This window comes from Xiphophorus maculatus, chromosome 4 (assembly GCF_002775205.1).
Source record: "Xiphophorus maculatus strain JP 163 A chromosome 4, X_maculatus-5.0-male, whole genome shotgun sequence".
Lineage (NCBI taxonomy): Eukaryota > Metazoa > Chordata > Actinopteri > Cyprinodontiformes > Poeciliidae > Xiphophorus > Xiphophorus maculatus.
In genome coordinates, this window is record NC_036446.1 from 9174551 (window position 1) to 9191173 (window position 16623).

The 16623-nt window shown below is 40.1% G+C and overlaps 1 protein-coding gene across 2 annotated transcripts in view; it reads right to left on the reverse strand.

Moving 5' to 3' along the window:
* Positions 1-467: 467 nt before the first annotated feature.
* The window catches only part of kctd15 (potassium channel tetramerization domain containing 15), a 32305-nt gene continuing 16149 nt past the window's right edge, over positions 468-16623 (reverse strand). For both annotated transcript variants that reach the window (XM_005796131.2, XM_005796130.2), the window contains exons 4-5: positions 14607-14912; positions 468-3981 (exon numbers count right to left, since the gene is read on the reverse strand). In XM_005796131.2, coding sequence (XP_005796188.1) covers positions 3823-3981; positions 14607-14912 — 465 coding nt within the window. In that variant the 3' untranslated portion in view covers positions 468-3822. The remainder of the gene's footprint in view (positions 3982-14606; positions 14913-16623) is intronic.

A 16623-nucleotide genomic window follows, 5' to 3' on the forward strand; every position in this document is an offset into this window, starting at 1 on the left:
CAGCGTCGATGGGAAGACGAATTAAGTCTGTTGGACGCTTGAGACTGGGACAGAGGTTAACCAAAAATCTAAACGTGAATCCAGAGCTACATTGTAAAGGCATATCCCTGTATTACATTGGTCTAGTCAAAGCTCAGACTTGAATATCTGGCAAATCTGTGAAACCTGGAGGTCAGACACCATCCAATATGACTGAACTTGAGTTGTTCTGAAAAGAAAAATGAAGTATTATATTTTGTAAGCTGGTAAAGAGCTTAAACGTTTTATAGCCATAATTGCAACAGAATGTGGTTCTACAAATATCTGTCAAATTTCATCTATTTTGTCTTTCATGCAAAATATACATTGGCGTTTGTGGTTGTAACTTTACAAAGTTCTATTTGTAAATACTTTTGCCGTAAACAGTGCAAGATGCTGGGAGCTGTTATAAAACCATCAACCTTTCTAAAAGAGTGAATGAGACAAAGTTAATTTATACAGTACATCCTTTTATTATCGCAAATATGCAAGAAAAGTCAAATGGAGACACTGTAAATGAACACATGCCCTTTAATACCACAGTCTAATTGTTTTAAACACTTTAAATAATATACATTTGCACCTTATTATATGCTTTGAAATGTTTTTATTTTTTTTATCCATATGTACACAATGTAATGTTCTGACTTTTCTTTTAACTCTTTACTGTGAAGTGGCTTTGAGATCTCTCAAAAGCATGAAGGTCCCATAAGGCCTACAAGTCCTGATAATTCAGTACACATTAACTGTACAAACTGAGCCGCCTTGGAGGAGCAGTGAATACTGACGAGTGCTTCATCTGAACAGGGCCGACAACAGGGAAGATGTTCTAAAAATGTCCAGTTGTTCCAAATGCGTCGAGATATCTAAAAGGGAGCATCTTTCTTTTTCAAAGTCGCAAATTTCAGCTCCTAAAAGGTAATACGAGGTGCCTTAAGTCTTACATTACTGAAGCACAAATTGGTTTTACCTTCAGCAGTAAAAACAACCAAAGTAAGTTGAGGTCAGCTGCAGAGTCGAGTTGCCTTGCATGTTGTGAGCCTGCTTGTGTTTTGACTCATCAGTTTGTTTGGTTTGTTGCGGTGTGGTCCGGCGTAGGAGGGCGTTCTGTAAACGGGGAGGCAGGAAGGGGCCGGGGGAGCTCCGCGAGAGAGCCCGACATGCCTCTCCACATGAAAAAAACAGCATGGTTGACCATTCCCTTTGAGGCAACTGGATCCAAAAGGAGAAAATCAGAACAAAGACGAGTTGCTTTGTGAGAAACTTCATCCACTCTCTGCTCCTGTTCAGACTGCAGAACCCAAGTTTAATGAAAAACTAAAGAAACAAACCCAGTTTAAATCAAGTAACTGCCAGCACCAACAAAGATCAGAGTTAAGCTGCTTTTTTTTGTTTCAACTCCGGCTTTTGGAATGGAAGAAACAGCATAGTTAAGTTATGCACAAATAAAAAGCGTAAAAACTTTCTTGCTTGTCTTTGATCGAAGACATGCTGAGTGTAAGAGCAAGAGAAGAAGAGAAGGAGCGACTAAAATGCCACCCACTCGCCTCTTTGTGAACAACAGATTGATGTTGGGAGAGCAGTTCAACTTTAGGTTCTGCCATATGTAATGTGTGAACAACCTCTGAAGTAATCTGGACTCAGAAGTGACAATATTCAAACAGAACTGTCAGGACTTGGAGGATCAAATGTTTGCATCCTTCATACGGTTTTAAATAATGCAGCGCGGCTCAAAGAACATCTTGATCTTTGTACAATCACCAAACTGGCACAGTTTGTTCTGTTGGATGCCTAATTTTCCTCCATGTTTTTCAGTACTTTAATCCCAACGTACACCTAAACGTAAAACAGCTTGACTTGTTGTTTGCTGGGCGGTAATGATTCCTCGGAAAGAGTGGGACCAGGCAGGTCTGTGGTAAACTTCGTCAAGTGCAAACAAACATTAAGCATTTAAAGTACATCTCCTGCTGATTCCGAGACACGCTAAATGTCAGCTCTAAAACTTGTGCTGAACAGGAGACAGTTTGATCAGACATTCCTCCAGATTTCTTCTCTTTTTAATTTTTTTGGTCATACTTAGATGCTTCAGATCAGCAAAGTAATTTTAACATTAGACAAAGATAACAATGCTAAATGCAAAAATCTGTTTTTAAAATTATTATAATAATTGAGGGATAGAAAATGATCAAAAACAACCTTGTTTTGAGTGAGTAGGTAATTACCCCAACAGTTTTTGTTTCTTTTTTAGCCAGGCTCTTTATTATCGTTGAATCATGAATTTTCGTTTTCACTGATTCAAGTGAGGCCTGCAATGATTTGAATCTTTCCTAGCCTTCCCACGTAGCTCCACTTGACTCTCATCTCACTTCAATGCTCCACCTGGGATTTCTCCCATTGAATTTGATTTCTCAGGATGAATTTCATGGTTTGCTTGAGTCATAGAAACCTTTCAAGTGGCTTTGTAGCCCTTCCCAGAGTGACAGATGTGAATGACTTTGTTTCTCATTTGTTCTTGAATTTCTTTTAATCGGGGTGTGATGTGCTGCTTTTATAAACTCTTTCAGCCTTCTTCATATTGTTGGACAGGTTCTCTTGATTCTACAGGTCTGGCTGTAATCAAGGCTAGATGTAGCTAATAAAATAAAACCAAAATGTGATTAATCCCAGTTAAATGGTTGTTTTAGGTTGCTTTTCTCTTCTAATAAAAGAAATCATCATTTAAAAACTGTATTTTGCATTTACTCATGGTATTTTTTGTCTGATATTAAAAGTTCTTTAATTATCTGAAGCAGTAAATTTTACACAAAAAAAGGGGGGTAAAGATGTTTTCATGGTGCAGTCTATTTTATAGCAAATAAGCAGAAATTTTAGAGCAGCCTTCTTTTTATGTGCACAACCCATTTGACTATAAACAATGTGGAAACATCGAGGTTTTCTTCCATTTCTGCTCGAACAATGGGACTTTTTCTGGCTTCGATTTCATTGCCAGTCAGATTGCTTTTGCCACATAGCCTGCAGACATCTGAGTTGCTGCAGCCATTGCCAAGAAACGCTCCCTCGCAAGCTCTCGAAGCCTAATGAATACAATGTTCGTACATCCTTCATTTTGGAGAAAGGGGGGTGGGGAGAGGGAGACATTAAAAATAATCCTATTAATAATAATTGTTTACACCATGTGATGATAAAAAACAGCAAAGCGGGCGAGGAAAACAGAAACATTTTAGCAAACAATGCTGAGTCCGCTGAGGTTTGACAGGGTCACAGGGGTTTGGGGCCTCACAAATTTATATGATGTCCTGATCTTGTCATCCTTAAAAACATCCTGCCTGCTAAAGCTTCCCTGGGCCACAGTGGGCTCCTTGTGTCACCAGTCAGAGCGAATGCTGGTCCCACAGAAACAGGACTGGATGACAGAGGTGGTGCAGATTGCTGTACATTGTTTTCTTAAAGTAGCTGTGGGAAAATCAGTCGGTAAATCTGCGCTAAAAACAGAGAGCTGTGAGATGCCGAAGCACCCGACGGTCCAACAGATTCTTTGGGTATTTTTCAAACAGAATGAAAAATTTTTGCCGCTGATGCTTTTCTCCTCTGTTTGGTCCTACATTCCCCATGGAGTTCAGCAGAGTCAGTGAGGTTAAAAGCCTCTGCTAATACTTAGTTATGTTCTTGGAGCGGAGGCTGTGGTCCATCTGGGGCAGAGAGGGGGGAGGTGGAGGTGAAATGGGGCGGTGTGAAAAGATGGAGGACGAGGAGGAGGAGAGGGTTTGTTGCCAGTCCTTCTCCACCTCCGAAAAAAAAAAATCTCTAGTCCAGGGGTTCCTGTTTTATCCTGATAGGAGTGTTGATTGAGAGGCTCCGCCGGTCCTCACGACACAACACGTACTCGCTGAACTGGGACGAGTCCACTCCGCCTCCGCATGATGCCGCCACGCTGAAGCCCTTCTGAAAAAGACGCTCCAGAACCTGCACACAAGTCAAAAGATGATCAGGTGTTGAATACAAAAGCGTATTACTCATAACTTCTAAAATACTGATGTTTGTGTTAAACTCACAGTAAGCAACTTTGTGTAGAAAATGTATTAATTTTGAAGCTTTGGGTGTTGTTTGCTTAATTTTTGCAAAGTGAAATAAAACAAACTTCTTCAGAGCATTAATTATATCAGATCAGCATTAGAGAAAACATAAAATGATTGTTTAAATAAATAGTGTGACGCCAGACCTGTTATAAAAACAGAAATTAATTAAAATCACGCTTCTTCACGCTGATAATATCACATGTTAATTAATGTTACTTAGAGGTGTTGATATGGGACTAAACAGGTGGAAGAAAATTTATAGGCACCCCCTGGTAAAAAACCTGAAAATAAATTCATATTTTATTGCACCAGCAAAACCTCACATTGAAAATACACCCAAAGATAGGTTAGTTTGTTGATAAAAAGCTAATTTTTGGTCCAATCAAACTTGACTTCAGTTAAGTCCCAGTGGAGTTTAACAAAACCCCCTTTTTGCATTTGCAATGGCAGAACTTCAAGTGCTTTATGCAGGCATCCCTAACAATTCCTTGGTTTCTTTAAAGCTTTTTTTCTTTTTGCCAGTAATGTTGTGGCGCTAGTGACTTTTATTGACAGCAGTCAGATGTGAAATGGGCATACAGCACAAGGTCAAAAGGTCATGAATCGAACCCTGGGTGCCTGTGTTGAGGTTTACCCTTCCTGCCCTTCTTTAAAGCCCTATAAGCAACATTATTTGTTGTGATTCAGAAGTATAGGCTGGTTAATATTTGAGCTCAAGGGTCATTCTGGAAACGTAATTAAAGTTTAAAGCACATAAACCTCCTCTGCAGCTTAATTTTTGCCTCATGCTGAAACTCTTTCAGTTAAATAACTCATACAGTGATCAGGGGAGTAAATTAAGCAAATAATGCCACATATTCTATATAAATGTTGCTGCTTTTTCTCTAATTTCTTCCCCAGATCTTAGCCATGTACTGTATAGACTCTAAAGGAGCAACCAATCAGTTATAGGAGATAAATTAATATTTAGAAAATAGATGTGAGAGGAGTGTTGAACTTCTTCAGATAGTCATCAGTTCCAACATGCAGCACATGCCATTAAACCTCTTCTCAATCCAATCACAGAAAGTGATAAAAACCAGAGGGCATTCCCAACATCACACCACCTCTGCAATATTTATGCGACTCGTGCCGGATCGGCCACTGAGCTGAGGGCAGGAGGAGCTCAAAGGGATGTGGAGAGCCCGAGTGTGTTAAGGGGCCTGACTGGAGCCCAGCGTGGTGATTACTGGAGCTCCTAATTTGAGTAATGAGGCTGGGGTGAGGGAAGAAGTGAAGGAAGGAGTGAGGTCCGTGAGCGAGAGAGGGAAAGGAAACGACGTGCGGCGAATGAGGATGAGGAAGGAGATGTGGCTGATCGGTGCGAGGACAAAGCGCTGGAGCTGCAAGGAGCGAGCAGGAGATGGGGATGCATGTTAGCCCTCCAGTCTGGACCCTGATACACACACACACACGCACGCGCCCCCGCACGCACACCTACACACACCACTAAATAGAGATACACTCAGACACGTGAACTCCTGCATCACTTTTCTCTCCTCGTCTGCTGTAATTCGTGTGGGATGCAGCTTATTTTTTTATTTATTTATTTTTTGGAGAGAGTATATATCTAAATCCCAGGGAGAGAAGTAGTGTGTATTTACTTATTCCCCCTTCCTTTTAACAGAGTGTGCAGTGCATGAAAATGAAAGGTCTCGCCAAGGGCAAACCCGTTCTGCCAGACACAGAGGCAGAGAGGTTCATCCAAACAGAAAGTTTTTCTCTTAAAGCTTGCACACGCTGACACGCAGACTCACAGTGAAGGAAGACCTCTGTAATTACAGAATCGTGAGCCCCTTCCCTGGCTAAAGTGAGCTTTTTGGACCTCCAAGTCGAAGGCCTACAGCCTTGCGTAGAAATCACACATAAACACTTACAGAAACTTGTTGAGCAAACCACAAGCCCCCCCATCCGCTCATGCATGTCTTCATTAAAACCAAAATGCGGATCGATGTGCTGCTTGTAAGTTTAACGGACCACTCTGAAGAGTCCACCCCCTCCCCCATTTTCATCCTCTGGCCATCCGACGGTGACAAACTCAGTAATTTGTGAGACAGAAGGGGCGGCAGACAGCTGATGGTGAGGGTGGCTAATTAAGAGACCTGCCCAAGCATCAAACACTCCAGAATCCATGACAGGCGACGGAGGAGCCTAACGATTATGGAAATGATATTACATAGCCTTCTTTGATCATTGCATCACATTGCATTTTCTCCCAATCATCTCTTAACACATGTGGGACTCCATCGTGTTCAGCAGCGCAATTTGGTCACAGAGGAGAAGGGCCTGATCAATAAAGATAGTCTGAAAACACTTTTATGATTAACGCACCGCAGCACAAAAGACTTAAGGATATTATTATAGATGGTTGTAACTGATTTAAGGATACTGTAATGACTATAAGATGCCATAAAAAAAGTTCACGTTCAGTTTTGTCACAGTGAATTAGTGCCATAGGGGGATAAACAATACACAGAATAATTAGGCTATTTCCAAGCTGAGGCTTCTGATGTCCACAGGACAATGTCCTGAAATCAATCCCTGCTGACAAGAGAAAGGAATGCGCCGCGTTAAAAAGCACAAACATGTCTGGTTGCTCTGTTCTGCACTACGTTCTCGTGACCGCAGGCCTCCACATCCCAGCTTATGTTGTACTTATGCAGATTTCCCTGCTTACTTTCCTAGCTCACTTGAGCAAAACCATAACAAAGAAGTCAAATTGTAAGTTCTGCACAAGCAACCTGATTGGATAAAGACTCAGTCTGAGGACAACTATTTCCATGATATAGAAATAATGTTCATTAGCAGTTTTTCAAAAAAAAAAAAATTCTAGTTTGTCCATCAATGTGAACTCCCTAGTAGGCTGCAACAAAACATGCTTACAGTTCCTTGCAAATATATTCAACTTTTTCATATTTCTTACATTACAACATCAAATTTCAGTGTATTTTAAAATGAAATTATGCTACAGACCTGCATTTGTCTGTCGCTCCTTTTACTCTGTTAACCTTAAAAAACAAGATTTTGTACCACTGTTTTTTTCCCCCAAGAAGTCACCTAGAAAATAAATAGAATCCACCTGTGTATGATTTAATCTGAGGACTAAAAAACAGACCGAGGTCAGGTGTTAAGATCAAAGCAGGGTTTGATCATAAAACACAGTTGAAAACAAGGTAAAGTAAGGTAAGGCAATTTTATTTATATAGCACATTTTCAGCAACAAGGCAATACAAAGTGCTTTACAGGATTTAAAAGGAAATACAAACAAAATAACAAACCAAATGAAAGAAGAAAAAGCTAATAATGTTGATCCAAAGTAACTAAACTAGATACTCCTACTCAGGGTTGGTAGATAAGTATAAGTAAGTAACTTCTGGTCTAATTCCTTTTCTGGTTTGGAAGAATAGGAGTCTAAAAAGTAATTGCTAAGGTAGTTTTTCTGGGTTCCAAGTTCTAATCCCTGTTATGGGATGCTAAATAAGTGTAAGTAAGTAAGTATCCTCTGGACTTCCTAAGTGTCCTCTAAATTTGTAAAAGTAATGAGTACTCCACAGTTTCTAAGTAATAATAAAGACTAAATGTTCCTGTTCTGGAAGAATTTTTTCTGGATTCTAAGTTTGTTCTAAAAAAGCATTCACCTTCCAAATGTGGCCAAATGAGACAAAAACAAATCTTTTTGACCTGCATGAAAAATAGCACTTGATGTGTAAAACTAGCACTTTTTTAACACCATTATGGAATTACATGGTGAAACATGGTGGTGTCACCATCATGATGTGGGATTGCATTCCTCAAGAGTGACAGGGAAGCTGGCCTTTCCAATTGGACAGCCATAGTTTAGTTTAAAGCATATGCATCTTTAGTAACGGTCCAGTTAAAGTCTGGAATTGTCCGAGTTTGAGTTATCATCCAGAGGATACGCTGCACTTTTAGTTAATAGAGGTTCAATACAGTTTTGACACAAGGCTGCTCTATGCACCTCATTGTCACATCAGGACACAAACCTTTTTAAATTTTTATTAGTTTTTATTTCCTTTCAGCTACTTTCTTTTTGAATATCATATAAAATCACAATACACGCATTCATAATTATATGTAATGTGACAAAATGTGAACACTTTTATAAAGCAGTGCAGAATATAGAAAATATTGTACTAAGTGCAGGAAATCAGGATCGAACTGCAGAGGATGTATGTAATAAGAACTAAATTAGCTCTTTGTTAGACTTCATTACTTCTGTCTGATTCTTTTCCTGCTTGTAAGACTGAAACTGATTAAAAGCGTCTTCCACGCTCTGTCCCAGGTGATTTGGAAACATGGCTCCTCCAAACAAATGCAAACGATTCCATACTTAACCACGTGAATGAGCTGCCACTCAGCCACTGTTGTGAAGAGAGGGGATAACATTGGCCCCTCCAAGGAATTTAGCAAAGAGGGTGAAGCGGGAATCAAAGCGGACGAGTCTTAGGACTGGAAAACGGGAACAAGATGCAATATTAATGGCTGACGGAGCGCACAGACAAACTGAACACCTCTGAGGAGCGGGCGCTCCTTGTGGCCCAGGATTCAGAGCTGATTGACACGTGTGACACGCGCAGGATGAAGCTTTTGATGATTGCTGCACTCAGGAGGGGGTAGCGCTTTTGTTTAACAATGCACAAGCTCGACAAGGAACGTTAACTGCAGCCTAAGCATCTGGCATCAAGCAGCGGTGAAGCTCCAGCTCTTTGTAATTCTCCAAGCTGTGTGCCAGCTTTTTTTTTTTTTTTACGACTCACCAGTGACAAAAGCACTTTGACTGTGGAGTATTTTCAGACAGAGCTTGGAGCAAATGAGCTGGGTTTATTATAGCAAATGGACGCTTTAAGATGTCCACAATCACCATGTTTTTGGAAATCCGAATTGCCAGAGGACTTATTCAAGTTCTGACTAAACTAACAAACCACACCTGAGAAATTGATGGTTTCCATCCCTTTCCTAAAAGTTTACTGTCATTAGTTTTGTTCTTTAAAGCACTAGGTCAGTGTAAATGAAAAATTTAAAATTAACTCCATATCCCACTGCATAGAAGGATTGTGAAGCTGCTTTACATTTTATTCGTTTTAGATCTGAATTTAAAACTACTATAAACCATAAAAGCTACTTTCTCTGGAACAATATATCAACAGTAACTAAGCAATATGATTCTGTAATGTTCAGTGTTTCGTTTCTATTAAGAAAAAAAAATATTTTATTGGACTTTTCCAAAAAATGTGTAAAAGTTGAATTGCGTTTTTCTTTCAAATAAAACATTTAAGTACCTCCTTCACTGCTGATGTCTACATTTACAAATCCATAGAATTTTACATGAAGTTTGAAAATGTTTCATCAATTTGAACATTTTTTTCTCTTTAGATTTCAAATTTATAAAACTTTACTACTCTGTATAGAATCAGAGTCGAAGAAAGGTCAGGTTGGTTTTTCCATAGAAAGTTTTTAAGTGGGTGTCAAAATGAGTAGCCAGTAATAATACCGGGGTGGCATCATAAACCCAAGATGATAATGTGGAGAGTATTATTATAACGTGGTTATAATGAATAAACGACAATAAGATGCAAATGATTAAAAAAGTGTGGTGAAACAGTGTTTGCACCCCCACAAATTTAATCTGTTTTACTTTTTCTTTACGCTTAAATCTTTTTCTTTACGCATAAATCTTTCACATCATCAACTACATTTTTAATTACATTAGACAAATATAAGATGAGTACAAAAAACAGTTTACAAAAAATTCTTTTCAAGGGAAAAAAGTTATAAAAGCCAAACAAGATCTAGTGGAAAAAATAACAAATAGAACCTGTATGACAAGATGAAGTAGGCTAAAATATCTCAGAAATCAAGACGTCATAACCTGATCTGGAATTGTCTAAAGCTTTGGACTCTATAGTAAAAAAAACAAAAAAAAACTGTAAAAGCTAATATCTGTCAATGGAGAAATCAACCAAATTTCCTCCAAAACCACATCAACAACTCGTGGAGGAAGCGACAACAGAACCCAGAACAACATGAAATGCATTGCAGGTCTCACCCACCTCAATCAGCGTCAGTAAGAAGGGGACACCGCAAAAATGGGGAGTTTCAAGTTGTGAGCAAAACAATCACAAAGGTCTATCTCACATTTGCTAAAAGACTTCCTGTGACTTTTAGGAAAATATTCTGTGGTATGACAATGGCAATAGTCAAACTTTTTGACAGGTAAGTGTCGCTTTACCTCAAATGTAAAATTAACCCAGCCATTCAGAAAATGAAGACAACAATAAAAGTCATACATGGTAGTAGTAGTTTAATGGTTTGAAGCTGTTTTGATGCTTTTGATTCTTAACAACTTGCCATAACTGGCAAAATTGCAAATTTTTCAATAGAAAGAGTAACAATGAGACTACAGCCAAATGGCTCATTAAAAAAACCTAAATGATGGTACTGAAGAGGCTGAATCATAAAACCGTTTGAGGGGCTGAGACGTGACCTTAAACAGCCAAAAACCCTCTGATGTGGCTGAGTGGGCCGTAATTCATTCCCAGTTATCACCAATGCTTTATTGTAGTTGTTGCCTTTGATTTAGGCACAATTAGGTTAAGATTTAGGGGAGAAAAACTTTTTCACATGGGGCAAGGTTAGTTTAATATTTTTCCATTAATTACTGTTTTTTTATATTTACTCGTGTTGTCTTTCTCTAGTGTTAAAAACTTTAGTGTGTGTGTGTGTAAGTGTGGATACTCAGATATTTAAATATTAATATGAAGGCTGGCCTATTTAAGGGTCGGAGGAGTCAGAGGAATCTGGTTTTTAACATCTCCACCTGTCAGAGCAATCAGCTTCCTGCTCAGCCTCACATTGCGTTGGACCCAAGGAGCCACAGAAAGGGAGCTAAAAACTGGAGCAGTATTACAGTTTGTCTCTGCCACTCTGGCCACCGAGGAGCGCTGCGGAGGTGTTTGTGTGGCCTTGTCTGCTCTGATGGGCTTTGCTCTCCCTACTCAGCCGACTCAGGATTGATGGAGTGGCAGAGTGACATGTGAGAGGGTGTTGCAGCATGTTGCGTACCCTGCCTCGGCAGTGGGAGGGGGGAACAGGCCCCTTATCCACTTCTGCCTCTGCTGTCACATTGATGAAGGACGGATTGGCTCTGGTGTGATCTGAGCGCTTCATCACGGTGATGTATGGAGCAGCAGCCGAGGTTCCAGAGCTGGGACGCGTCTTTGTACACCTCTGCGACTCTTAGGTTAAATGTTTTCCCTCCTTTCTTTCTGCTTCCCTGCGCTGGGTCTACACAGCAACGCAGGTGGTTCGCATTATTCACAAAATTCCAGTCATGACTTCATGGAGAATCACGTGCCAAGGTGGAGTTGTTTGTTCGCACTCTCCCACATTTGGATGCAGAAGAACAAAAGGCAGGGCGAAATTGACTCAATATTTAAATTTTATTCCAATTTTGTAACTTTTTAAATAAGCTCAAAGAATGCATTCATGAAATCAGGATAAAACCCAGACCTCTGCAGATGATCTAAGATTTTTTTCACACATCTTTCTTTTTCCTCTCAAAACTCTCATCAAAAATGTTTACACTCCTGTATTAACAGGTTTTCTGATCCACACCCTTCTCACACTTTCACGCTGCAGGCAGGGTGGGGTGGTGAGCCCGTTTCCTCAGGGTTAACGCCTGGACTTGAAATCAGATCAGAGGCTCTTTGTCTTGCATGTAAGACGAGAAATATTTAGCAAACATTCTCATACCTGCAGTACATAATGAGCGAGTTGTTTAGAAAAATTTACCCGTACAACAAAACAAAACAGCGGCTCCATCTGCTCTTTACATCCTTATCTGCATAGACTCATTGAGCCAGGCCCTGCATCTGTTCTGATTAGGTTTTTTAATGAACCTATTCTGTATATGTGTGTATGCAACTGCCACTGCTTGGGCTGCACAGCATATTGTATCATAATTGTCACTGCAATATGAATGTGTGCAAAATCGCAGTCGCAGTGGGCTGCTTGGATGCTATATTTAGTAAGCAATTATATTTTTACAGACATACATTAATGCTCTGCATACAAATAATATAGTACTTATTACCCTAGCATTTTCAAACTTTGTGATATTACAACCAGAAACTTCAGTGTATTTTACTGAGATTTTATGTGATAGGTCTAAACAAAGTAGAGCATTATTATGAAGTGGAGGGAAATAATAGACATGTGTCTTTTGGGGAATGCTTCTTTCAGCTTTGTACATCTGCAAAAAGATGTGTTTGCCCATTCTTCTTTGCTAATAGCTCAAGCTAATCAATATTGAACAAAGGACATCTGTGAAAACCAAGACATGTCGATATCCGACTGAAAGCCAAACGCCTGCCGTGATCTCAAGTCACCGTCTTCCAGACAAATGTAGCCAGCTTTCTTGTCCCTGCTAAAGAAAGGGATTTTCACAGTATAATGCTGCCACCACCGTGTTTCACTGCGAGGAAATGTTCAAGGTGATGCACAGTGTATATTTTCTGTCATGTATGTAAAACAAAAAGCTCAACTATGATCTGATTGCTTCTCTGACAAACCTCTGAAACCTTCACAGAACAGCTGAACTAAAATTTAACTTTAACTAAACTAAAATTAAACCCGTTAGATAGGTGACTTCTGAATTGGAGGACAGTTTTCTGAATTTTTATTTGTGAAACAAGTTTAAAGCTATTTTGTTTGAATTTATGTGGACCTATTGCATTAAAACGCAATAAAAATATAACTGTTTGAGGTTGAGGATTGAAAAAGTTTAAGGGCTATTGTAATGCTAATCATATCAAACAACAATACCACAAAAACAGGTTTTCCTAATACCACACAGGAGTGTCTATCCCTCTTTAACTGGGAGACGCTCCCAGTAAAACCTTGACAATCCAGCTCCACTTGCCATTAGCGCTTTTTTTTTTCTGACAGGAGCATCTCAGCTCTCCTCACTTTCAGGAGCAACCTCATAATGGAAAAAACAAAGATCGGAAAAAACAAAGAAAACAAAATCTCCTCTCAAATTGCGTTAGTCAGATGAGCTCACATCCTATAACCAGTCTCCCTGGTAAACAGAGTGGGAGAATGTTGTGTTAGTTGATGCGGCCAATTAATTATATTGTAAGTCATTTAAAAATCTATAAAGGAAGTATAAACTGGTTTAGGCTGTTTGAGAAATTGTAAGTATGGTATTAAAAAATGCAATACGTGTATTTCAATTGCCCTAAGCGGTGTTATATTGGAGTCTTTTTAAAAAAGGAGCTGTGTCTTAAAAAGGAGTAAAGCGTAAATTATGCATATCATTTCCCCCCCTTTCCATTCCTCTTCTTCATTTTTTCTGCAGGAAAACATGGCCGCAGTCTACACATGCTTTGTCCCGCACGCTGCGCTCACCTCCCTGGAGGTGGTCTCTCACACCGACAGGGGGTATATGGTGAGGGGGGCGAGGTGGAGAGGTGTCAGAGCGCACCAGCTTGCCTCGGAGAGGCTCTCTCTGGCTGCTGCAGGGGTGAAGGCTCCTCTGTGTGTTAGTCTATTCGTGGCTGTGGGCTCCTAAGTGTGTTATATCGAGCCCGTGGTGTGAGACTGTTACTTTCCCCCTCGATCTTTCGCTCTCAGATCTTAGTGGTTAACACAACTGTAAAAGTAGTTTTCTGAGGTAGTTTTTATAGCACCTCAACAACAGCATGAACTCTGCTTCAACAAAACAGGCAAAAGACTCTACCAGCTGTCTACTTAAGAATAAAGAGTTGTGTGATTAAATTAATGCATATAAATATAGCACGCACAGCAGTAAAAACAAACAAACTATTCAAAAATCAACTGCATCAAGAGTCAATTCTGCAAAAAACCCCAAAAACTGTCATTTTGAAGGAGACTGCGGTGGTTTCGCTGTTTTCTGTTACATTACTCTTGTGAATGCTCTGATGTTGTGTGCTAGAAAGACAAACTGAGACAGAATAAGGATTTTTTGACAATTCCTAAAGAACCGAATAATTAAAACACACTTTGCATAATAATAATAATATGATGACATCAATGCAGGTGATATTAAGACGTTGCATATCTATTGCTATCTAACATTTTGTTTGCTTGCTTTCCTAAAATTCATCTTTACATTTTGTTTGTAGGTTCTTGCCAAATACTAAGATATATTCCATATTAAAGCTGAATCTCATTTTAATGATGACTGTGTGTGCCCAAAGCTCATCTAGGCACATACATCCTCCTTCAAGCTGCTCAGAAATGTTTTCCTGTATTAATGAGAGCATGACGTAAACTGGGTGGGCGTTCTGGAACACCAACACTGTGGCTAATTAGTTAGATTTCAAGTTTTTTTTATTCCAAGGAATTTGATAAATGCGTGACTGTTAACTGCGGGTATGTATTTTTTAAAATATCTGTAATGTATCAAAAATACTCTCTTTGATGCCTTACCTGCACGGAGTTGAGCCTGCAGTAGCCGTTGAGAGGAAAGCGGATAACGTGCGTTGGGTCCTGGTTCCAGCCGGCGTTGACTGAGTTACACATAACGTCTCCGGTCTCAGGGAAAATCTCCTCTATGAGGACCTTCTCCCCACTCAGGGCGATCCTCTCACCGAGGTCGGGCGTGACCCGGACCACGAGGCAGTCGCAGGGTTGTGCCATCCGCCGCTGTTCGCGCTCCTGCTTCCAGCGCTCCAGCTCCTTGATCATGGGCGTCAGCTGGTAGTAACGGGCCTCCTCGTACAGCAGGTGGAAGTCCTGCACAGACAAATGAACATCTAAGTTACAGCAGTGAGTTACAGTCCTTTTGGCTATATGTGTTACTAACACACCATCTTTCACTATATTACATCTCTTCACCAAGGTCACACAGAAAACAATACAGTGCTGTGCAATATTAAGCAATATTAAGAGGCTACACTGTATGTGTGTGTGTTTTTAAAGAGCATCGGTGGCCTTGTTGCCTCTCTTTCACAAAGTAATGATAAAGAATACTTAAGAAAGACTGTTCTACTTTCTGTACCTTTTTGTGTAGTACTTTCCAGTAGTAGTGAAAACCATAATAGCTCAATATCTTTGCAGGTTTTCTCCTGTTATGAGAGCAGTGTGGACTTGAGAGAACTTCTCAGATGGAAGCAGAAGAACAGAAGTCATTTTGAGGAGATTATGGCTAGGTTCACACACAGCAGGTAAATACGACCCAATTGTGATCTTTTCACCACCTCAAAAAATCGGATCTGTGTCGCTTCCATATGCAGCACTAATTTGGATACATATCTGATTATTTTTGAAACATCGGCAGTCTTAACGGACATGATACATTTTATCCAGTTTTTATGTCATTGATGTGAGACATGCATCATAATTCTGCACCAGAAGAAACAAACAGTACATCAGGATGTAAACAGCAGCTGAAAACTATGACTGTGAACTTATCACAGAAGTCTGTGTACATATCTAAACAGACTTCTCTAAAGAAGCTGCAGTCAATGCTTCACAAAGGATCATTGCTATTAGTTACGCTTTCGTGTTATTAACTCGTTTTATGTTGTTATCGTCTTGTGACTTTCTGCTCTCATTGTTGAATAAACTTTAAAATTGATCCATAAACGGCTCTATCTATTATTTCCGTAAACAAAGCGCTGCTGTGTGATGTCAGAGTTCCTCTTCCGCACATGCATGTCGCTTTGGGAACGTAAACCTTTCACACAGGAGTTTCATTGCGGTGTGGTTTAATTAGTGGTATGAATCACCAAGCATAAAAAAATGGATTTCAGCAACAACCGGAATTGCAGCTCAAGATGTGCTGTGTGAACGTAGCCAAAATGTAAACTTAATTGCCTTCAGGAGTGGCAACACATCCTCGGCAGAGAGAAACAATAAACTATGATCAGTGATGGCCTGCAACCAGCAGGACAACATTCTCAGTTAACAAAGCATAGCAGCTTTCCTCCACTGCGGCTCTTGGCAGAGCAGTGCTGGCCTTTAGCATGTTTTGGCTAGCTGACTCCAGAAAGGCCATCAGTGGTGCTCCAGCAAAGTGTGATGGTGCATTCCTGTGTGCAGACAGTCTGCAGCAGATTGCTTCCCTCTCACTCCTGGGCAGGGCTAGCTGGGGGCCATTTGCCCCGGTGCGCTTGCCTCTAATTTCCCACAAGACCAGATGGCACCATCACTCACCACTACCATAGAAAATACAGGGGAGGAGTAAGAAATGTGCAAGTGAACATGAGGACAGTCATCAGCCAAGGAGCCTTTTAATAGATTCCTCATATAGGGGGGTGGGAGGGTTGGGAATATCAGGGGTTATGTTAATAAGGTTTGTGTTGAGATGTTAAGCTCCTATTAGAACAAGATCTAATTAGGTTACACCTAAACCCTGCAAATCTTTTTGCTAAACAATCAGTAATTAATCCATCTCTGTTCTGATTAGTGTCTCAGAAGGAAAAAGAATGACAGCTTAATCCAG